This window comes from Myxine glutinosa, chromosome 8, assembly GCF_964187855.1.
Source record: "Myxine glutinosa chromosome 8, kmMyxGlut1.1, whole genome shotgun sequence".
NCBI classification, from domain to species: domain Eukaryota; kingdom Metazoa; phylum Chordata; class Myxini; order Myxiniformes; family Myxinidae; genus Myxine; species Myxine glutinosa.
This window is the reverse complement of record NC_136268.1, coordinates 46411340-46434929: the sequence shown is the minus strand read 5'-3', so window position 1 is coordinate 46434929 and position 23590 is coordinate 46411340. Positions and strand designations below refer to the sequence as shown.

The following is a 23590-nucleotide window of genomic DNA, read 5'->3' as shown; positions in this document are numbered from 1 at the left end:
CGCCTACAAGTCACAATTCTAAACCGATCGTCATGAAACTTCAAGTTGTAGAGGTCGTCACAATTGAGAAGACCATCGATTTTGAGGTCAAAGGTCACCTTGAGGTCAAATTTCTAAAATCGCCGTTTTTCATCCGATTGGCTTGAAACTTGAACAGCATTTGTATATCGTCACTAAGTTGGGAAACCAACTGTTTGAGGTCAAAAGGTCAAAGGTCAACTCAAGGTCAGACTTCCAAAATCATCAATTTTCATCTGAAAAACCGTCAATTTTCAGCCGATTGACTTGAAAGTTATACAGCAATTGCACAGTGCCTCACCGAATGAGGAAACCAACTATTTTTAAGGTACAAAGGTCAACTCGAGGTCAAACTTCCAAAATCATCAATTTTCATCTGAAAAATCATCACTTTTTATCTTAACTTGAAAATTAAACAGCAATTACATAGCGCATCACCGAATGAGGAAACCAACTATTTTTAAGGTACAAAGGTCAACTCGAGGTCAAACTTCCAAAATCATAAATTTTCATCTGAAAAATCGTCACTTTTCATTCCATTGACCCGAGCTTTGATCAAGATCGTCAATTTTAATCTTGACGGAATGGACAATTTGATGTATCAATGGCAACCTCTTTTGGGGTGGTGGGGGGGGGGGGGTATATTTTGCAAGTATCGTGCTCTGCATGACGTCGTCTTGTTTGTCTGTTTGTGAACAAGATATCTCAAAAAGGTGTGGATGGATTCGGACGAAATTTGGCAGAGAGGTTGTGCATGTGACAAGGACGAAATGATTCACCATTGAGAGATCGGGTGAAAAGCGATATATAACATGATATTTTAAAAAGTTATGGACGAGTTATGACTAAATTTGGTGGATTAGTTGCTTCGGTGACAAGAACAAGCCGATTAGATTTTGATTCAGGTCCGAATCCAGATCCGGCCTATCGATGGATAGAAAACGTAAACCGTTCAGTCTGGCGGAGGTGTGCGCTCTACCGAGTGCCGTTCTAGTTTATTTCTATTTTTACTTTTGACAATTGAGCATTCCTGTACTCATGGCTGTCCCAATTGTACAGAGTGGCCAAACATACCTGACATATTTACATTTAATGTAAAAAAGATCCGTTTGACCGAAAATGAGAATATCAGCATCCCATGTGGAAGTACCTTCTCAAGAGATTACATCAGTGACCGAGATTTTGTATACAACGCCTTTTAAGTGTCCACCATTTTCAGCACGAAATGCCACAGCACCCTGTGACACTTTTAATGTGTAAAAGTCCTTTGGGGGGGGGGGGGACTGCTCAGGATTTTCTTCTGCCCAAAATGGGATGTTCTGCTTCTTGACGCAATCTGAGAGCTGGAAATGAGCTTCGCATGGCATGATTATTCTCTCAATAAACCTGTCATCCTCCTCACTCATCCAAAGAAATGTTCAAAAAATTCCATCCTGCTTCGTTTATCAATATCACTATTTGTGAAGCATTTGAATTTTGCACGGAAACATGTGAAAATCATCCTTCCGCATGGTCTGACGGGATGTTCTCTGTGTTCAATGCCTGTGACATTTTTTTGTAGAACGGCTACGCACACAACTGCAATATTGTTAGGTGTCCAGGCACTTCTGGGTCGTCCTGCAAGAGGTGAGACCTGTGTACTGGCAGTGTCACAAAACATTTTGGCATGAGAGTTCGGTATTGTGTTCCCTGGAAGGACTTTTTTGTATACTTAGTCGAGGCTCGTGTAACAGCTAACACATAGAACATATAATAAAGGGAGCAGGAGACAAGAGGTGGAGAGGGAAGCACAACATCAGGAGAGAACAGGGACATCGGGAGATCTATGGAAGAGAGAGGGCTGGGGCGGGGTACATGGGATAAACAAGATGGACACTACAATGGGTTTCAGGGAAAAAACAAAAAACAGGCAATTTGAAGGAGGCGGGTTTGGGGGTGAATTAGCGGGGGTAGAAAAGATCAAGGTTTTGGATTGGGGAAGATAAGAGTTGGTGGTTAACAGCTGTTTTGAAGACCTGGAGGGAGGAGTGGGATTGAAGGGAGTGAGGGAGTTTGTTCCAGAGGCGGGAGAAAAGAGGAATGAAAGAGTGAAGGTGAGCAGAGAGTCTTCATTTTGGCAATTTCACCAGAAGAGGGTTGCAGGCAGATCTTGTCCGTCCTGCAGGAATATTTGGGGGACAGAGCACAGACGGAGCTGGGGGGGGCAAGGCCGGAGAGGAGTCGGTGGAAGACAGAAAGACCACCAACCTGCCTGCGGTGAGTGAGTGAGAGGCCCTCGGAGTTAGCGTCATCGCGGGAGATTCCAATGATTCTGAAAGCTTTGGTTTGAACAGCGTGAAGAAGAGCGAGGTGTGAGGCAGGAGCACCAGCCCAGAGGGGAGAGCAGTACTCCATTGAGCTGCGTTTTCTAGCATTGTAAATTATTTTGAAGTTTCTTTATCCCTGAATTGTTGAACCGCACCTGAAGTAGAGTTCATTGATCATTGCCCTTTCAATATTTGCCCAAATTCTCCATGTTAGTAAATTTTACAGGAGTGCTTTATAAATCCTCAATATAATTAATAAATAAGTTAGCATTGCTTGGGATGTTACTTGAATTTAAAATGTGTCAGTTATTTCTTGTCCACCCTGTACAATGCCTGCTGGGCACGTGACAACCTGACTCATCACTCAAAGTCGAGAATCTATCTATAATTCCAGTAATCTCTGTACGTCTGTACGTTTGTACGTCTGTTTGTCTGTGACCGCTGTTTCTCGACAACCACGGGTCCGATATACTTTTAACTTGCCAGGTATATTGCTGGGGACCCGAGGATGTGCCTTTTCAAGGTTTCATATTAATCGGACAATTACTTACCGAGCTATGTCCAAAAAACGATTCAACCAATCAGAGAGCAGCGAACGATCGCGTGTGCCGAACGTGGAGGACACACTCTGCCTCGGATGGCACATTTGAGAGCGTAATCATTTATTTCACGTTTGCAAACTATGTTGGCGTTAAACTATGTTTTAAAACTAATAAAACCGAATTTGCGATTCATTCGCTTTCCTGCGCGTTTGTGCACGCGATGGCGATTTCTTTACCAAACTCCGGAAGCCGTTCGCTTTGGACCAAACCATTGCATGTAAATAGAGGGGGGGGATTGTCACCGTACTCGCAAGCCGTTCGCTTTGGACCAAACCATTTCATGTAAATAGAGGGGGGGGATATAATTTTAGATATAGATATAGTACGGGCAATGCCCTATAGTCCTTGAGCCAGACCAAAAGTAATGCTCCGGCGGGGGGAGTAATTCTCATTATGATTTTCCATTAGACCAATGTCTCAAGTGTCAGAAAAGGTGTGATGGACATCTGAGAACGGTAGCTTAGTGCCCGGATGGACGCCATCTTTGAAACCACCCAGCTCGAAAATGCCCATTTGGTGGGGTACATTGTTGCACGTGTATCTGGACTTCTATACTAGCTATCGATGTGCGGTTGACAACTAAATATACGTCCGATGTGTACCGTCTAAATAAAAAATAATATGAAGCATTTTGTTTTAGATTAATTATTATAAAAATCAATTATCGAAAAAAAATCATATATTTTTCAATATTTTATTATTAGACTTGTACTTTTTTTAGTGAAACAACACTGGTATGATTTTCCAAATTATGCATTGTGCTACACCGTTTATCTGTCTATAAAAATAACTCAAAAACTAAAACATATCATCCACCACGAGTTTACAACAAATAAATGTAAAGAGGCATAAAATGACTTAGGCCGCCGCTGGCATTATCTATTCTGACGATAACGCAAGTTAGGAATGTCGTACGGAGAGGATTTTAACACCATACGATATCTAATAAGCAGGCGGAAATTGTTACATAGGAAATCTGCACTTTGGTGGCCATCTTGGATTTCAAAATGGCCGCCAATTATATTAATTATTCATTACTAGAGTTTGGAAAGACGTATGTAGCTGATTTTAACACCATACGATGTATATTCCTAATAAGCAAGCGGAGGTATCATTGAACATGTCATGTTTTAGTCAAATAACACCGGTATGATCTTCCAAATTATACATTTTGCTAAACCGTTTATCTGTCTATAAAGATTTTCAGGCAATTTGGCCTGCATTATAATAGAGAACAACATATGCTATACAATATACAGTGCACACAAAGTTAATCATCAGAGTCGCCATCAGAGTCATTGGCATCCTGAGCCACGATAGCATCATCCTGCACCATGTTGGAGCATCCCTGCAGCTTACACACAACAGTGCACTTCAACCCATTCAGTATGCAGGAGCAATCTGACGGTCGACACGTCCTTCTGCATGTGCATGAGATGAGATTCAAGACGACATCTGGAGCTGGTAGACCCGCCATTCATCGGATTGTGAGCGAACTGCCATCATCGAGTTCCCAACCATGTCCTGCTGATGGTGTTGGGACGTCTGGTAGGTTTTCAAGGCTGCGTCGCCAGATAGCCGCCTGATAGTTGGCCCTAAGCGTATGCTGCATCAAGGAGTCTTCACAAGGCGGCAATTGTCCAGATTCGATCTGGCCCTTCTTTGCACAGAACATGTGATAACGGAGCGAATTAACACCGACGATCTTCGTGTTGTTGGCGTACAGCTGACACGTGAAGGCCTGAATGCTATTGAAGACGTCTGTTGGTACATTCCACGAAGATCCCAGATCTGTGAATGCTTGAAGATACAGCTCATTCGCTTGCACAAGCTTCAAAGCCTTTATCTTTCCTTGGCTAGCCAGAGCACTCACAGTGTCACACCCGCTCCATGCATGAAGCCCTGGCAATGCACTGCAAACTCCAGACCCCAATACCGCAGCCAACTTTCCAACGTCGATCATTCTGACTCGAACCTTTGTTCCTCGTCTGATGAAGAGCTGACTATCGATGGTTCTGCTGAGATGAAGACTGATGATCAGAACGTCGGTGTCATCTGCCACTAAGATGATCGTCTTGTAGTGGGTAGCGGCGTGCTTTGCGTGGAGAAACATACGCGTGTCTGCTTCCTCGTGGCTACATTCGAGTGCTTGCACCAACTTCCACCTATCGCGGGTCAGTACCAGACATTTTTCACCACAGGTGACATACAGTGTTCTGTTGCCTAGCTTTTCGCGATTTGTTTCATGTTTCCACGACTCCGCCAGAAACACAACCAGTTTCTCCTTTGTCTGGCTGCAAGCAAGGAGACGCCGCCAGTTCATGATTTTGTGTGCGGGTCTGATCTCGCTGAAACTGATGCCTTCATTTGAACCGCGCGCGGTTCACACGCTCAGCTGCTTTGATGGATTCTTCTGTGTATGTGTCAAAGACAACATCGATGCGCTCACTGCCTTGACCAGCGTGAAGCGCTGCAGCAAGGATGCGGTCAGATAGTTCTTCGAACGTGTCGTTCTCGCCATGCATCTTTTGTATGAGAGCCATCGCATCAATTATTGTTGCACTTCGCTTGTCAACGTTCTCGGCTGGTTCCACAAGACCTTCCATGTGTTTCGCAAGTGCAGCTTTGTTCGTTTTTTTCATTGCCCCATCAACGTTTGCCAAAGACCATGGTAACGGCCCTAGTGGGTGACAAAGGACAAGTTGCATGTCGAGGTTCCTTGTCTTGGCGATGAGTATCATGGTGGCAAACAGTTGTCTGTCAGCTCTCAGGACGATCTCCTTGTTTGTGCCCTTCACAACTTTCTGCTTGATCTTACCAAAGGTCTTCAAGTTTAGCTTGTTCAATGTGTCATGAAAGCCTGTTCCCTCTTCAAGACGTTTCTGGAAGCTTTGATATGCCGCTTCCCCCTTTTGCAGGGTGTTGAGTAGGTCATTAGAAACGTCCTCCCTCGCAGCCGCTCCGGTAGATATACTGAGAAGACATGACGGATCATCGGCGAATGGATTGGTCCAGTCATTTTCCAGTAGATCACAGATAGCTGTGACGCCAGACTCATCACGTTTGATGCGAGAAGTAGACAAGTCAGGGTGCTTGGCATGAGATGTGTCGCTGCCATTCACAAGGATAGTTTCTCGTAGTTGCCTCAGTGCAGTAGCCCGATTTTCTGCAGTTAGATAGTATCGTGACACAGCCCCTTGTCGAAGACTAAAACCTCGTGTTCCTCCAGCTGTTTGCGTATCTTTGTTTACTGTTTCTTCTGTTGTCTGATCAACAGCGATTCTGGCAAATGGATTCCCTGGTCTAAGCTGTACGGAGAAGTAGCCTTGATTGAAATGCCTGTACAACTCGGGGCATGTTTCGTGGAGTTGCGTCATCTGTGCATAGTACACTGGTAGATATCTAGCATAGTTCACCTTGTTCATTGCGAAACACCAAGGGATCACTCTTCTGACACAAGCCAAGTGAAGCATCCAGTCGCCTTCTCTATCCGCACGAATCAACCCCAGCAGGGTCTCTACCATATCAATATACATCATCCAGAAGCGAGCCAGGTCTCCATGTTTGGTTCGCAGAAAATGTAGGTATTTCGCGAACATGTCAAAGCTCTGTACACATGAATCATCATCGAGAGCAGCAGCGAGAGTCTCGTGGCAAACATCCTCCTTGATGCTGCGAATTTTGAGGTCAGTGCTTCGAATCTGGGGTTCCTTGTCAGGATGATTGCTTTCTATCCACACCTGGAAGCCCTTCCAAATGATGCGCATTAGTGCCTCGTACATCAACTTGTGGAGTCGCACAGCACGGTTGTATTGCTTGCCTTCCAGAACCCTGTTGATGGAACCTTCAGTGATTACTCCTGACTCAACAGCTACATCCCGAAGGCCTGCATCTCCAAACATTTTCCCAATGCTCGACATGAAGTTACAGATGGTATGGAAGTTCCCCATCATGAGCACGATTCTTCCATATCGATCGACATCTTTCCATGCTATTTCGGTCGCCTTAGCAAATAGTGCCTGGTCTAGCACCACCGGTATACGCTCAAGCTGAAGTGATGACATGATGTTCAGAGCTTCTCTGAGGATTTCTTGCACTGTTGCCATATCTGTGGCAGGCGCGTTTATAGTCGGCAGGTAGCCAACTACATCTTCCGTCACCTGAACACGATCTCTAGTCATGATGTTGAAACCAGTCCACGAACTGATTGTCTGGTCGCATGGTTCCAGCATGCGAGTCATAATCCATACGTGATTTCGGCGCTGCGCAAGGGATGTTGCGCCTGCAAGAGTGTCAGAAAGATCTGCAGGCTTGATTGCAGGTGGGCCCTCTCGTTTCCCACCGCTGTATATTGGAACTAAATCGCTGGATGACGGGATAGATCGCTTCTTATCTGCTTTGGATACTGCCGATGGAGGTTGGGGCGGCAAACACGACTGCGACTTCGGTTGGACGATGATACCGTTGACGCGATGCGATGTTCCGCCACCACTCAGCGATTCCTCTAGCCTGTCGATGTTATCGAATGCTAATACAGTCAGGACCGAAGGGTGCACATGTGACGGAAGTGGTACTGTATCTTTCTCCACACTTGCTAATTTGTCTATGCATAGCGCTGTCTCGATTTCTTCCAGAACTGTGTACGAACATCCGTGCCCGAGTCGATTCAATATTCTGATGACCTCTGTATTACCGGTGAGCGTTTTCATGACCCACGGAAGTAGGACATGCTTCGATGTTCTGATGGTACCCCGGTGTACAGCATTGATGATATCTTGAGCCATCGACCATACCAGTGTGTCGGCACGCGCAGAGCTACCCCCACTCCCGCAAATCAAAGTATGCAGAAATACACGAAGAGAATCTGGTATCTTCACGTAATCTGAAGTGAGTTATGCTGGCTGAGGCGGCCAACGTTCATTGTAATGAGCATCTTTGATCTGGTGTCGCAGTGAAGTAGCTGCACGCACAATGTTACTTTCACCGTCCGTTCGTTCAAATGCTTTCACTTCTGCTTTCAGGTTTACGCACTCTGCAGCAATCTCTCGCTTTGTCAGATTATCGGGCATCAAGTATACACGGTGTTTCACATTGAAGAAGATGAGCGATTCTCCAAACTCTCTTTGTAATGTGCGCTGCAGATTCTTCTTGATGGAGTCACGAACATCAACTGAAAATGTATCTGAAGACAGGATATCTGTTGCAACATCAACTATTGGAACAATCCTCGGGTTCAAGAACAAGTCAGTGCGAATGAAATTGAATATACATCGTAGCATTTCTTTTTTCTCGATATTATCTTCAATGTCAGTTTCTACAATGAGGTTTTTGGGGCCGTGTGTAGTTTCTATAGCAGGAGAAGTGGTAGTGAGCCTCAGCTGCAACCATATCTCGTGTAGTCAATGCCAAAACTCTCTCATCATTGCGAGCTGTCGCAGCATCTCTTATTGTCTTATCTGCTCGAAGTTCAACAGCCAAGACAACTGTTTCACGGGTACGACTGCCTTTTATGAATTTTGAAGCACGCTGGCAAAAAATGCATTTATCATCGTAGACCGTTGAAGTTGATCCTGTCTCTTCCCGTGATGATCGCCGTCGCACCGCATCGCCAGTATCAACTGAAGAACTTCTAGCTGCATTGGTCAAAGTAGCTAGGTGGTTTTTGTGAGTGAAGTCTGATCTACAAGCCCTATGGTATAATATTGGAATATTAGGAAGTTCAACTGCGCCTTCTTGGACTAGCTTTAGAATTGGATAAAAGTTTCTAACTGCGGCTGCGTCACACAATGTCTTCCAAGAACTGTTGCCCGCTGCCTTGCTTAGTTCAGAGAGTGGCGACTTCTTGCTGCACAGGATGCACGTTCCGGACTCAGGTTCAATCTTCGCCCGTTTCGCCTCGACACCGGCCATCTCAGCTGAAAGAACAAAAAGACTGACGTTAGATTACTCCGATATCCGAAAAGCTCGCCAGCTTACATAGACATACTCATCCAAGTCAGTGAACATGTTAGATGGCGCCACAATACAACTCTATAATAGAGTTGTATGTGGCGCCATCTAACATGTTCACTTTTAGTTCTTAAGCCACCCACCCCCCCCCCCCCCCCCCCCTCAGAAATTAATCAGGTCACCACGACAAATCTCAGACTGAGATATAGAATATAGAATATAGATATAGAATAGACTTACGTCACTTTCGGCACTGGGTTCTGTGGGTTGATTTTATCGGCGGGAAATTCCAACTGACATAGTTTCGGTTTGTGGAAAGTGCATGCCTTTTCATATATTTTTTGTGTACACTCGTGGTGGATGATATGTTTTAGTTTTTGAGTTATTTTTATAGACAGATAAACGGTGTAGCACAATGCATAATTTGGAAAATCATACCAGTGTTGTTTCACTAAAAAAAGTACAAGTCTAATAATAAAATATCGAAAAATATATGATTTTTTTTCGATAATTGATTTTTATAATAATTAATCTAAAACAAAATGCTTCATATTATTTTTTATTTAGACGGTACACATCGGACGTATATTTAGTCGTCAACCGCACATCGATAGCTAGTATAGAAGTCCAGATACACGTGCAACAATGTACCCCACCAAATGGGCATTTTCGAGCTGGGTGGTTTCAAAGATGGCGTCCATCCGGGCACTAAGCTACCGTTCTCAGATGTCCATCACACCTTTTCTGACACTTGAGACATTGGTCTAATGGAAAATCATAATGAGAATTACTCCCCCCGCCGGAGCATTCACTTCAAAATATGGCCGGTTGGCTCAAGGACTACTAGTTGATACAATGAAGTTGACAGAGAAAACGAAGAGAGATAATCAAGAAACTGAGGATGAATAACGACGCAGGTTTCCTCATCACGCGAAGCGAGCAAGCATATAAATCCACGCAACACGGATGGCTGCTTCCACGCAGCGGGTATCTCTACACCAACCAATACGTCCGACACCCGACATCGAGGGGTTTAATCCTTCGTGAGATTGGGAAGGTGAAAACAGCTCGTATTGTCATACTGTTCTTAAAATTGTATTGTGCTACTGGACGAGGAGAGCACCGGTCGTCAAGTGAGACAAATGCCATAGAAATCTCCTTAAATGCGTGTCGTGTTTCCACAGAAATATTACCAATGTGTGTGGGTCTCTCGTCCCAGCAGAGCTCGGTGTGGTTGACACGCTGTCCCATGATGGTGAAGTACATCACCCTGTGTCCAAAGCACAGCAAGAGATGGCAGCCGGATGAATTTGGAAGAACCACAATGGCTTGGGGTCGAGCACTCGGGCCAACCTACCACAAAGAAACAACCGTGAGTAAAAAGGTCAGACAACCATGTGGCAAATACAGTTGATAGGTGCGAGGCAGATGTCCTTCATTTACAAAGATGCATGACTGTCATTTGTTTTCCTTGTGATATACATTCCCATTTTTATCCCCAAGCGGCCTGTGCAACTGTACAGTGCGTTCAGAAAGTATTCAGACCCCTTCACTTTTTTCACATTTTATGTAGCAGCCTTATGCTGAAATCGTTTAAATTCATTTTTTCCCTCATCAATCTGCACTCAATACCCCATAATGACGAAGAGAAAACAGGATTTTAGAAAGTTTTGCAAATTTATTAAAAATAAAAAACTGAAATATCACATTTACATAAGTATTCAGACCCTTTGCTATGACACTTGAAATTTAGCTCAGGTGCCTCCCATTTCTCTTGATCATCTTTGAGATGTTTCTACACCTTGATTGGAGTCCACCTGTGGTAAATTCAATTGATTGGACATGATTTGGAAAGGGCACACACCTGTCTATATAAGGTCTCACAGCTGACAATACATATCCAAGCGGGCTTTCACGTGTCTTTCACTGAGGAGAGGCTTCCGTCTGACCACTCTGCCATAAAGCCCAGATCGGCGGAGTGTTGCAGTGATGGTTGTCCTTCTGGAAGTTTCTCCCTTCGCCACACAGGATCTCTGGAGCTCAGCCAGTGACCATCGGGTTCTTAGTCACCTCTCTTACCAAGGCCCTTCTCCCCCAATTGCTCAGTTTGGCCGGGCGGCCAGCTCTAGGAAGAGTCCTGGTTGTTCCAAACTTCTTCCATTTAAAAATTATGGAGGCCACTGTGCTCCTGGGAACCTTCAATGCAGCAGAATTTTTTTTGTAGGCTTCCCCAGATTTGCGCCTCGACACAGTCCTGTCTCTGAGCTCTGCAGGCAGTTCCTTCGACCTCATGGCTTGGTGTTTGCTCTGATATGCATTGTCATCTGTGAGACCTTATATAGACAGGTGTGTGTGCCTTTCCAAATCATGTCCAATCAATTGAATTTACTACAGGTGGACTCCAATCAAGGTGTAGAAACATCTCAAAGATGATCAAGAGAAATGGGAGGCACCTGAGCTAAATTTCAAGTGTCATAGCAAAGGGTATGAATACTTATGTAAATGTGATATTTCAGTTTTTTCTTTTTAATAAATTAGCAAAACTTTCTAAAATCCTGTTTTCTCTTTGTCATTATGGGGTATTGAGTGTAGATTGATAAGGGAAAAAATGAATTTCAACGATTTCAGCATAAGGCTGCAACATAATAAAATGTGAAAAAGTGAAGGGGTCTGAATACTTTCTGAATGCACTGTAGCTCATGTTGTGAGGCGTTGTTTCCTGTACGTGCGAGCTGTTTGGCGTGGGTTTTTTGTGGTTTCAAAGAACATCTCGGATGCTCAAATGGCTTCATCATTGGCAGCAGTTTCGATGGAGCTGTCAACATTCTGGCCTAGTGACCAGAGGTTGTGGTTTACGCAAGTCAAAGCCAAATTCGCCACCCAAAACTTTACTGCCAAGTTGACATGGCTCAATTACATTATTGCCTCCTGGTCACCAGAGTACGTGACAGAGGCGAGATATATTTTACTCCAACCTCCAGCTAACGCCCCGTGGGACTATCGTGAATGTCTTTGTGTTGGTTGTACCCCCCAATGCAAGTCGGGGACCAAATCTTCCCATTCTTCCCTGCTACCTGGATTCATCAGGGCAGTGCGGTCATGGTCAGAGTGTTGCTTAGTCCCTATGGACCAGCCCTTTCCCACTTGTCTCTGTCTCTTCTCCCTCTCTCTCTCTTCCTCCAACCCTGTTGTGGCCCTGACTTTGTGAAGCTGGGAATATACCAATATACCATCCTGGATGTGGGGGATCTCTGGGTCACTCCTGGGAGATCGATCAGCTGTTACCGTGCCACGGGCTTGTTTAAGAGAACTGTCCGGAGCTATAAAACAACAACAACTTATGAACTTAACACCCATTCGATAACATCTTACAGCAGAGGATTTAGGAGGTCAAAGACCCACACATGCAACAGCTTCTTGGTGACCACCACACCACCTTTGTCTAGTCTAGTTTCTCCTTCGTGATTTGTTCTTGCAGCGTTTACTACCACATATCTGAACGGCACTCGCAGTTAACACCAACGTGGCCACCACAGATCTGGCTCATCATCTAATAGACACAGTTGACCCGACCATGACTCCCATGATACCTCCACAACAGCAGGTCGTACAACTACAAGCTGAAATGGCAGATCTCAACATGCTCATCGTGGAGCTCCATGATGCGAAAAACCAGTGGCACACGTCTTCTCATACACCTTAGAGATATAGAGAAATGGCATCCTTCACATTACCGTTCCCCTTCACCTTCAGTGAAAACTCCAGATTGGTGTTGGCACCACGTAACCTTTGGAGCTAATGCTCGTCAATGTAGAACACCGTGCTCATACCGGCCGCAGAGAAACGACGAGGCACACAACTAATGGTGACCTGTTCACCGAGGCCATACGTTGGTCACCACCTCTTTCTCATGGATTGGACTAGCAGTCTTCCTTTTTTTTGTGGATACAGGGGCAGAGCACCATCTGTAACTGAATGGAAAAAGCGACAGGATATCCATTACATTGGATATTTTCTCTTGTCTTCCCCCATTCAAAACCTTGATCTTTTCTACCCCCGTTAATTCACCCCAGATCCTCTTTTCTGAAATACCGACTTCTTTCCTGGAAGTCCTAGCAGTGTCCATGTGTTTTTTTTTCCTCTCTTTGACTTTGGCTTGGAGCCGGGATCGACTTTGGCTTGAAACCGGAATCCACATGGGTTTGAAGCCGGGAAAGAGACGTTGGGAATGTTCTTGTTTCACTCACTTGGAGCACAGTGAGTTATACATTACGAAACTGATGGTACCATCATAGGATATATATTGATTGTACTTTTGATTACTATTATTGTTGTACTGTTATTCTTGTGTGATCTTAATACAATATTTGTTTGTTGGTAACAATTGGTGTGGCTTCACCAGTGATCTTTGACATACAGAATAACACATTTTTCTGCCGTGACTCCTCTCGGGGCTCGGAGGTACACCGTGACCAGGGGGTTGGGGAGGAGCACGTAACACTATATGTTACAATGGGCCAGAGCCGGTATGTTACGGCAGCACCAGAGCCGACCAATGGGTCGACACCGACAACAACAATACCTTTACTGCCACATACCACTCACTCTAGGTATCATGTGAGCTTTTTAAATTAAAATTTGTTATCTATGGAAACTATCCATTACATACTCTGATATTATAAAGGGGTTTTATTTATTTATTATTTTGCTCAGAAGGCACAAGAGGGGTACAAAGGAGAAGGAAAGAAGCAGAAATGATGAGAATATATTGGGGAGTTAGAAGAAGAGGTAAATTAGGAATGACATATGTGAAGAGTGAAAATAATAAAAGAAAGATGTGCAGAAGAAGAAGGAACCCACATTTTGCATGCGCACGATGTCCTGAACTTGTCCAGAGTCCAAGTCCAGGCTGTGGAACCCGTTCATTGAGCCAAACACCACAACGAGCCTCATGGATTCCACCACCGAAAGATCCACCAACATCGGTCGCACAGGTAAGTCTAGAAAGGACTAATAAAAAGTCGATTGGACAAATGCCATTTGGAAGACAATTTTTCATTCACGGATTTCACAAACATATGATCAGAACTTCCACAACTTCCAGAATCCCATACCTGATTGCTCTTTCATCCCTCCGTTCCATCATTTTCCCCTCAAGCTTTCTCCTGCGTACATCACAGCTCTCTTCTACTCTCACTAACCCACTTCCCCTCCTGCCATTTTCCTTTGACACTTTTGTGACGTCATTGACTCCCTGTTTTCATTTGATCTTCTCCTATTTAATTCCCCCATGAGCCTAGGTTTCCAGATTTTAAGTTTCTTTTTCTACGACACGTGATAGGTGCAATCAGGATGAAATAGGCCTAATATTGTGAGTGAGATTTAAAAAGGGAGCAATGTTACCTGTACATATTCAACAAGTATTCAAGTATATTGGTGTACATAAGATGAGTAGACTGATCGGTAAAGACTAAAGTAAAATAGGCGCAATACCTCTGCGGCTCACCTGGTAGACCCAGGGAACCACTGGTACACATGGATGACTCACAAAATCTGTAAATTAGCCGATGGTTTGAACAAACTTGTGAAAGCACCACGCAGAGATGATTCCTACCAAATTACATCTAAATTGGGTGAATACTTTCACTAACCCGAAAGTAGCGATCCCCAAATCGCAACGACCTTTGACCTTTAAGTTGACCTACTTAATATGCATTTTTGATGGAATTTGCAAGGCATCAGGAGGCCTTGGCTCTCCGAAGTTCTACAAAGTTTGGTGAAAATAGGACTATTAGTTTTAGCATCACAGGTGATGAAGGTTGTGATCAAATTTCATCAGGATTGTGTGTGTATTTTCAGAGAAGAAAGCAAATACCTATTTTGTGGGGGTCAAACCCCCCAGTAGGTGCTATGCTAATACTTCAATTGAACAATTTGTTCCAGGTGAGCTAAAAATGAGATTTGGATAAGGGCTAAGGTGCAGACACATGGGGTCAAAGGATTTAATCCCCCTCTTCCTCTCTCCCCCATCCCCTTCTCGGCAGGAAACACCATGTAATAAACCTTGTGAAGAGATAATGTTCATTCCATAACGACACACCTTTTATACATTAAATAACAATACTGTACAACATCCTATGAGCATCACTAAATGGGCAACTCAACATCACCCAGGAGGTACCATCTAATGATCAAAGTCCCATGTATTGCCTGATTGGCTCAATAAATCAGTCTGGTAACACTTTCTACAATGCACAGACGTTTAGAAACAAAAAGAAAAAGTGTTTCATAATTGTTGCCACAATGAACGGTCTGTGCTGATTAATAAGGCCCATGGCTTGCTGTCTGCTCCTTTCACCCTTACCTGCAGCTGTTAGTAATCCTCACATCGTTTCTCGATGATTGGGGAGATGTGGGGCCGGTACCTGGAAATTCCACTAAGCGGAAACACCTCTTTTTCATCACAATTCCATAACAAACCTAATAAAGTTGATGACAGCTAATCATTGCTCATAAGAATCCAAGTGCACATTACATACACAAAACGGTTACAATTTTGAGCTGGGACCATCCCTCATTCCCTCCCTCCACACACCAATTCAAGTCTTTCCATTTTTTTTCTCACTTCCTCCACCTTCATCATTCATTTCTTAACATTTCTTATTAGAGAACAAAGTCTTCCATTATAAAGAGAACTTGAGTGTGAGATTCCCACCTTAAAAGCCATGAACTTGTGGTAAGGTTTCGGAGCCCAGGCATAGACCTCGACCGCTGAGCGGAGAGCGACAACCAGGAATCGGATCCGCTCGTATCTCACTGCAAACAGCCAGGATGAGCATATTGCAACAACAATGGACTTCCTCAATTTATCATACTAGCAACGGTACCTGGCCCTACGGGCGGGGCTTCAAGAGGGAGGCCCAAATGAAAAGGCAAAATATCAGAAATTGAAGGCTTTTTTATTTTAAACGATTTTTTATAAACATCCGTTAAATCATATCATACGCAAGTCATAAAAATCTAAACAGTATTGGTAGAATTTCAATAAAAACCACATCACTGTTCATATCGGTAAATAATATTCCATCGTGTTTCAAATTTGGGCAATGGGCTCTCCAATATTCGATGTGTTCACGGTTTGAATTGCGTAACGTAACGTTTGTGACGATGTTTTCATTGTGACGATGTTTGTGTCACGGTCGTATTTGATGTGACGGTGTGAACGTAATTTCGTAATGTTTTTCGTTTTTATTTTCCTAATCGTTTAATGAACGTTTAATGTTTAATGAATGATTAATGAGCGTAAGAATGAGTGTAATGATCATTAAATGAATGAATGAATGAATAATTTGATGCGACTCGAAAGACGCCTCAGAGCTGTCACATTCACAATCGCGATGTCGTACACTACACGCACAATAAGTTAGGGATATTGTGGGAGTGAGTTTTTTTTTTTTTATAGGGGTTAGGGTTATGGTATTGAAATCAAGAATGCTGTGTTTTTTCACACATTAATAACCATAGAATTAGGACCAACAACTTTTTTCAACATAATTAATACACAATATCACCACACCGAAGAACCTGCCAATATCCCTAACTTATTGTGAGTAGTGTATGTACTCCCGATACGTGTTTCCTTCATTATAAAAACTACCAAGTCAACAGTTAAAAGGATTTTGAGCCGATAGGTGTTATGGCCTTGGTCAAGATCGATGGAGACAGCAATCTGTTAGCTTATACACCGCCCAAATAGCTATGTGGAATTCTCTCATGTAGAATTTAAACCCACGTCGTTTGAACTTTGGCCAAGGTCATTATTTACTTTTAATGATGTTTATATACGAATCCAAAAGAAGATAATTGGTTTTGGGTCGTCCTTTCCGCATATCTCGTGGGATTGTGAGTTGGAGAGACGACCATGATGGCGGGGAGGGGTTTGGCATTCTCTCAAGCAGGGATTCAACCCAGGTCCTTATAAAAGGTCTTTGTCCGAGGTCACAGAGTCCGATCGGTGCAGCCGATCGGTGCAGCTGTACAGCGATCGGTGCAGCCGTTTGTGCGGCACCAGAAAAACAACATTATGCGGGAGTCCAAACCTGAAAATGCTGGAGGCCAAAGCTGAAATTGGAAAAACAATATAGCCTATTTCACTCCAGGGGGTCCCAGGATTACCCACTCAAAATATAGTTGCGATCGGTTCAGCCGTTTTTGCGGTACCTTCGAACAGACGGACAGACAGACAGACAGACGGACAGACATTTGGCGAATTATAGTAAAATTGCAATTTATTATTTATTATTTATTTATTGCAATTATTAATTTATTTATTCTTCTTCAATATTGCAAGGCATATTGCCTGCCTCAATAGTAAAACTACTGTTAGAACTCCTTCGGCAAAATCAATGTATAAATAAAGCTTAACATGAAGCATATTTAAATCAAAGGGGTCACAATTTTTCACGACTATCCTGGACTGGCAAGAAAGCTTAGACTCTTAGAGGTCTGTGCACTCGCCTTTGATTACCGATTGTAGTTCGAATCTCTGCTCAGGTATAAGCTATCATTTCTTTCACCTGGAGGGCGAGGCATCATTCATTGTATGTGCCGTCCCTCGGATAGACAGTAGACTGGATGTCCTCTCTGCCAGAATTAGTTGGTGGACGTTGTAGATCTAATGGTATCCTTCGTGAAGAGTAGTCGAGCACACTGAACAAATGATGAATTCCTACTTTAACCTACAGGGGGCATTGCAGTAGTGGCACTGCTGCCCCCCTGAGAAGACTGATGCTATCCCGCAGCCACGAACTTCGTATGAACACCGATGTCTACCATCCTGAAACGCATCATGTATTGTTTGATGAGGATTTCCTAAGAACATGTTTGGTTCATATCGGTGCAAGAACTTCATGTTCACCTTTGAAGTTTGATGAACCAGGTAATATCAAACAGTTAAGAACGAGAAATGACGTCACACAAGTGTACATATTATGCATCAATCATGGGTTTTTAAGGAGCCTGATATATCAGGAAAGGAAGTGTGGAGCAATTATTATTGACAACTGGTAAAAAGCCCATCAAATATGACAGGTTGGAACAGTTTATTCGACGGTGCAGCCTCGTGAGCATGCTGGCAAAGTCTGAAGCCTCGGCCTAATGTCAGGTGGGCTTATATCTTCTTTATTTATGAGACATTCTACTGATGCAAGTGAGCAATTGTTTTACTCTGTGTGCATTGCACATCATGTGCAGTGAATTTCACCTCCCCGTGCCTTGTATTTATTGTTATTTTAAAAAAACGTTTCTGTACACCGCCCTTGACGCATGATTTGCAAGCCACCGTCTACAATTCCAATGGAAGAGACATAATTACCCTTTTATGGGAAATGTTTTTCGAGTTTGTTTCATCCTGAAAAATAGACCACAGTGAACACACATTTGTGTTAAAAGATTGGCCTTTAAAACCTCCACTTATGAACAGACAGACTTTATGACAGACATCTGTACAACCACACACAAACTGACGTTGTGTTTGATATGGTAGATGACACCACCATAAGGAAACCAAGTTTGCAAAATTCAATTTTCTTAAGATCCTGGAAATTTGCTTAAGTTCCTGGCTCCTTGTTAAAAGGCACATGGAATGCATGATTTCTTTCCAAAATACTGTCGTTGAAATTATGACTCGATAAAAATGTTCATCATGTAACTCATGCTGACCTGCCTCGCGGATATCTCGACATGTTCACAGATCGTATATATTTGGGCGGGAGATGAAAACGGTGGCAAAAAAATTGCTGCTAGGGAGGGTTAGAGTTACATTTGCCACGAACCAACTTTGCAATGAACACATCCTTGTAGATCTCCGATAGACACCCAACCCTGGCGGCGTTGCACCTCGGGGTCGTTATGCAGGATTTTATTTCGCAGCCAAGAGAGGTAGTAAACGCGTAGCTTGTTCTTCTTGCCTGCGGTTGACACGTGGAGGCAGACCTATGATTCAAAGGTAAGGTTCACAATCTCGCTTTTCTTTTTATTTCAGGGGGAACAGCAGTGAAATCGAGCAAAGCTTCGGATAAATGTTCTCTTTCTACCAGATATGGTGATTAAGATGTTCAGGCCTTCCAAAACGTCTATCTGTTGAAAGCGACGGTGGTTTATCAGCGAGTAGACCTCTCCTCCACCGCTGCGATCAAGGAACTGCAGGCCGCTCTCTGTTCCTACTAGCAGATTTACTCCTGTGAAGAAAGAAAATAAAATTATATGAAAGATGTACAATTACATTGAAGATGAGCACTCTCTGTAGATTCTCTTATTTTGGTTCATTCTGAATCCTTTTCTCTGATTTTCGTTTATTGCATTGAATAAGGGGTATTTATTATGAAACTATTTTGCCTAATTTATTGTATTCGGTGTAATAGCAAACTACTTAAAGTATAATTCACCCTGTTTCTTGGAAAGGACTGTCTGGAAACTCTTCCACCTACTTCCTAAACAAATCACTTGAAGAACTGATTCACTCAAAATTCAAAAATTCAAAAAATTCCCCCAAAAAATAATTTTTGGGCAAAAAAAAAATCAAAAAAAAACATTCCCCAAAAAATAAAATTCAAAAACATTCAAAAAGTCACTCAAACTTTTGGGCCTCACCATTGGGTATTACAAAGGCAAACTAGGACGACACTCGGTAGAGCGCATACCTCCACCAGGCTGAACAGTTTACGATTTGTATCCCACTGATAGGTTGGATCTGGATCCGGACCTGAACCAAAATCGAATCGGCTTGTTCTTGCCACCTGCTGAACTCAACTGCTTAGTTTTGTCAAAATCCGTCCACAACTTTTTGAAATATCATGCTCTACTGTATATCATTTTTGGTCCTGTCTCTTAATGGTGAAGCATTCTCGTATCTGCATCCGGATACAGATCTTCAGCAAAATCAAATCAATAATTTGGTGTTGCACACCCAACTTGTCGACAAAGTTTTGTCCAAATCCATCCACAACGTTTTGATATCCTGCTCAAAGATAGACATACAAACAAACAGAGACACAGACAGGGTGGAGGTAAGTAGAGTGAAGTCAATGGCTCGCTATCACAAATCCCCACGCTTCCAATGTCAAGCAAATTGATGGCAAAAAGTTCCACCAGGATTGACCCAATATCAAGTTTAGAGTTAAAATTTTTCCCTGTTTTGACCTCCGTCCCCTCCCCTGGGGCATGAACCCAGGGTCAAATTAAAAAAACTCGGACGGAGGAACGGACAGACGGAGCTTGTAGGACAAATGAGAGATGAAATACTGCATTTACACAACAAGAATGAAGGAATGAGTCGTCATACCCCAGAGGGCTCCACAAAGAATCTCCGAGCTGAAGCGTTTCTTGTATTTTCGGATGATGGGTGCGTCGCTGTGCACACGAGCGTTCACTGGATTCACGTTTACGAGAGAGCCTTTCCGCTTGCGTCCAAGTACTGCACGACCAGGGAGAAAGGGATGGAATCCTCTATGGTGATTGTGCTCCATGCAAGTATCATATTTTGGAATGCAATTCATAAAACAATTGAAAAGTGTAATTTGAACCATAAATGCCAGGGATAGACTGCAGTTATTTGCATGAACACTGTTTAAACATACATGATATTAATTCATTCACCACTCAGCTGTCTGTCGTCTGACTTCGAATCTTGTCCCAGCTATAAAATATCATTCCAGCGTTTCACTGGCAGGGGGATTCATCAATGTCTGTGCCGTCCCTCTGATGGACGATAAACTGGGCGTTCCGATTGCCGGAATCGATTTGTGGACCTTAAATATCCCTCGGTGTCCTTCCTGAAGAATAGGTGAGCCATAATTGGCACTATGAACAAATTCCAAATTCTTTCCCAGACATCCTAAATCGGAGTGGCGAGTATGGTGACCGCAACCGTCTATATAGGAATCAGGATTACAGCCGAGTAACTGCTTCGGCAGCACCAACGCACTATATAGGGCATGGTACATGATGATGATGATGATAATGATGATGTTATTAGTTCAGATGTGGTTTCACTTGATAATAGTGTACATCTCCAAACATTTGGTGTAAATGAGCCAAGGTAAAAAAATTTACTAATTTTTCAGAACTGTTAGGAGCATCGTGGTCCATGGAAATGATTTCCAGCTTTCTCAGTATTGCCTTAAAACTCCTACTAGGTTAATCATGTGAAGACAAAGTTCAGGACTAAAATAAGGAAGTGGAACTCCCTAACACGATAATAACCAAAACGTTACTGTTAAATACTAGCTTAGGATTTTATTAATTCCTGCGGGGTGTAAGTATTGTCCTGTCTGTGGCCGATGAAGACCGGCCTCACACGGATAGCCGAAACGAGCTTTAACTCCGAGGCGTATTTCGAACCTTGGCGCGATTGTCTTTGGCGCTCGCAGGAAAGGCCCGAAGCCTTATCTAATCGGGAACACACGGGGTTAATCCGAACCCACAGAACAAAGAAATTAAACAAGACAATAAATTGAAAATCAACAAATAATGATTTAATGGAAATAATGCAAGTAATAAAAATGTTGAGGTAAGAACTATTTCCTAATTTGAGACGTCTCCACTCAGACTCATACACAAACAAGGGGAAAAGATAAATAAAAAATAACTTCCCTTCCTGTAGGGCTGAGCCTCCGCTCTGACCCCAAAGTGTGTGTCAAGGCCGCGTTGGTCGTTGCTGCCGGTGTAGCCGCTTGCGCGGGACATGCCCCGGTAATGGCACCGAACCCGCATGTCAGAAAACGCCCAGGCGTGAGCAGGCACTCAACCAGCCCTTCCTCGCTTCCACCACCAAGCGCAACGTGGCCCCAGCTCCCCCAAAAGACACCACAGTCCAACAACACCCCCCTACTCCAATGTTGCAAAAACTTCACAATGCTCCGAAGGTTCTCTGCACAAGCGCGCACAAGAGGAGCGACCGTCCGCCATGCAGCCAGAACCAGGGGACAGAGAGGGAGAGAGAGGGAGAGAGAGGGAGCGAGAGGGAGAGAGAGGGAGAGACAGGCAGACAGACAGACAGAGAGAGAGAGAGCGAGACGACGTCTTTTTCCTTCAGCGCTCAAATGTTTGACCGCTGACGTCACACTCTGTCCAATCACCGAGCGCTACTCAATCATCCCATCGTGCCTCCACCAATCACGAAGGCCTGGGCTTGGCCTCCTCGTCACGAGTCATTGGGGGGCGGAGTCTAATCTCTGTTCGGGAATGTTCGGATGACGTCAGGGTTTACGTGCCGATTGGCAAATGTGCTGGGTCTGTCGGACCTGGTGGCGTGGTGAGCGAATTAGTCCATTGCCTAGCCCGCTGAGTTTTATAAGAACATTAGGGGAAAAAATCAGTTAGGCAAGCATGTACAGGGGAATTTAACCTTACAGACCCTACCTAGATAGCACAACTCCACTCCTCTGTGTGGAGACACCTAAACACTTAACCGGACATTCGACCCTACTTGGATACATCGAGATGGCTTCTTCTTCTTCATGACACTCGGAGCATGCTAATTTATACGATTCTGACTTTCCTAAGGTATTTCATCTCCTACCCCCCACAACGTAACAGTATTCTTTAGATTTAGCTGATATAAATTTTCATGATGTAGGGAATAGCTCTTAATTAGAATGAGTTAAATTTTGCAATTTTAATGCCTCCGCAGCCAAAGGTTGTGGAGGCATTATGTTTTTGGGTTGTCCGTCTGGCTGTCCATGCACTTACGTATGTCTGTCCATCTGTCTGTTATTGGTGTTTTCTTACTGCAATAACTAGTGAACCACTGAAGGGATTTCATAAAACATGGCAGTATGGACACTGATACAAAGGCGAACCGATAAACTTTTGGGTTGAAAGGGTCAAAGGTCAAATCACGTGACCATTAATGAAATATCTTTGTGATAACTTGTGAACCACTGAAGGTTTTTTTTCAATCAAACTTGCTGAAAGTATGGACTGTAATACAAGGATGAACTGATTCAATTTTTTGTTAAACAGGTCAAAAGTCAAAGGTCAAAGGTCATGTGCCCTTTGATAATCATTTTACAGACCATAACTCGAGGTAGAGGCATATCCATCACCACATTCGCTTATATTTCTATTTTCTAGTTACTTCTTGGAAATAACCACAATGCTCACAATTCCTGAAACTTATATAAAATCTCTGTGGCCGTCCCAAAATTAAAGCAAACAAATGAGAAGTTTATGCTTCAAAGAATAAATGACAGACGGCATAACCATGTTGATTGTACTTTGTCTATTTACAAAGGAAACTGCTGAGCTTGTTAGTTATTCACAATTAATATCAAGGCAGTAACAGATATCAGAGAGGGCTAAGGAGCAAGACCGTTCAATGTACATAAACTTTGTCATAAAGAGAAAATGTATATGCTATATTTCCTTACCTTTCTACGAACTGGATACTGGAAGGCCAATGGCAAATACGACAATTCATTGAGTTATTAAAATAATGTGACGTTTGTAGTATGAAAGCCAATTTTATCCATTATGCCTATACAGTGGCTACAGTCTCACGTGGAGGGGGGGAGCGGGGAGATGCGGAGGGGGTGCAGAGAGAAGGGAGGTGGGGGAGGGGGAGGGGGGGGGGGGTGAAAAGTCTCTATGTAAATGTGTACTGTATAGTGTGACCTAGTGGTGGTATAGGTGATTACAATTTGCTTTATTACCTGG

General features: G+C 43.4%; 1 protein-coding gene across 11 annotated transcripts in view; it reads right to left on the bottom strand.

Annotated features, from left to right (window-relative positions):
- LOC137432446 (traf2 and NCK-interacting protein kinase) overlaps positions 1 to 23590 on the bottom strand; it is a 100550-nt gene that overhangs the window by 25668 nt on the left and 51292 nt on the right. For 3 of the 11 annotated variants that reach the window (XR_013624303.1, XR_013624302.1, XR_010985501.2), the window contains exons 22-27: positions 20217 to 20348; positions 18970 to 19113; positions 18709 to 18843; positions 15591 to 15691; positions 13736 to 13875; positions 10069 to 10228 (exon numbers count right to left, since the gene is read on the bottom strand). Coding sequence is in view for 4 of the 11 variants with exons in the window: in XM_078783218.1 (XP_078639344.1) it covers positions 8234 to 8841; positions 10069 to 10228; positions 13736 to 13885; positions 15591 to 15691; positions 18709 to 18843; positions 18970 to 19113; positions 20217 to 20348 (1430 nt within the window). In the remaining 7 variants the exon portion in view is untranslated. Of the gene's footprint in view, positions 1 to 4035; positions 8842 to 10068; positions 10229 to 13735; positions 13886 to 15590; positions 15692 to 18695; positions 18844 to 18969; positions 19114 to 20216; positions 20349 to 23590 lie in introns of those variants that run through there. The other 8 variants (XR_013624301.1, XM_068124386.2, XM_068124388.2 and 5 more) reach the window with 5 other exon arrangements.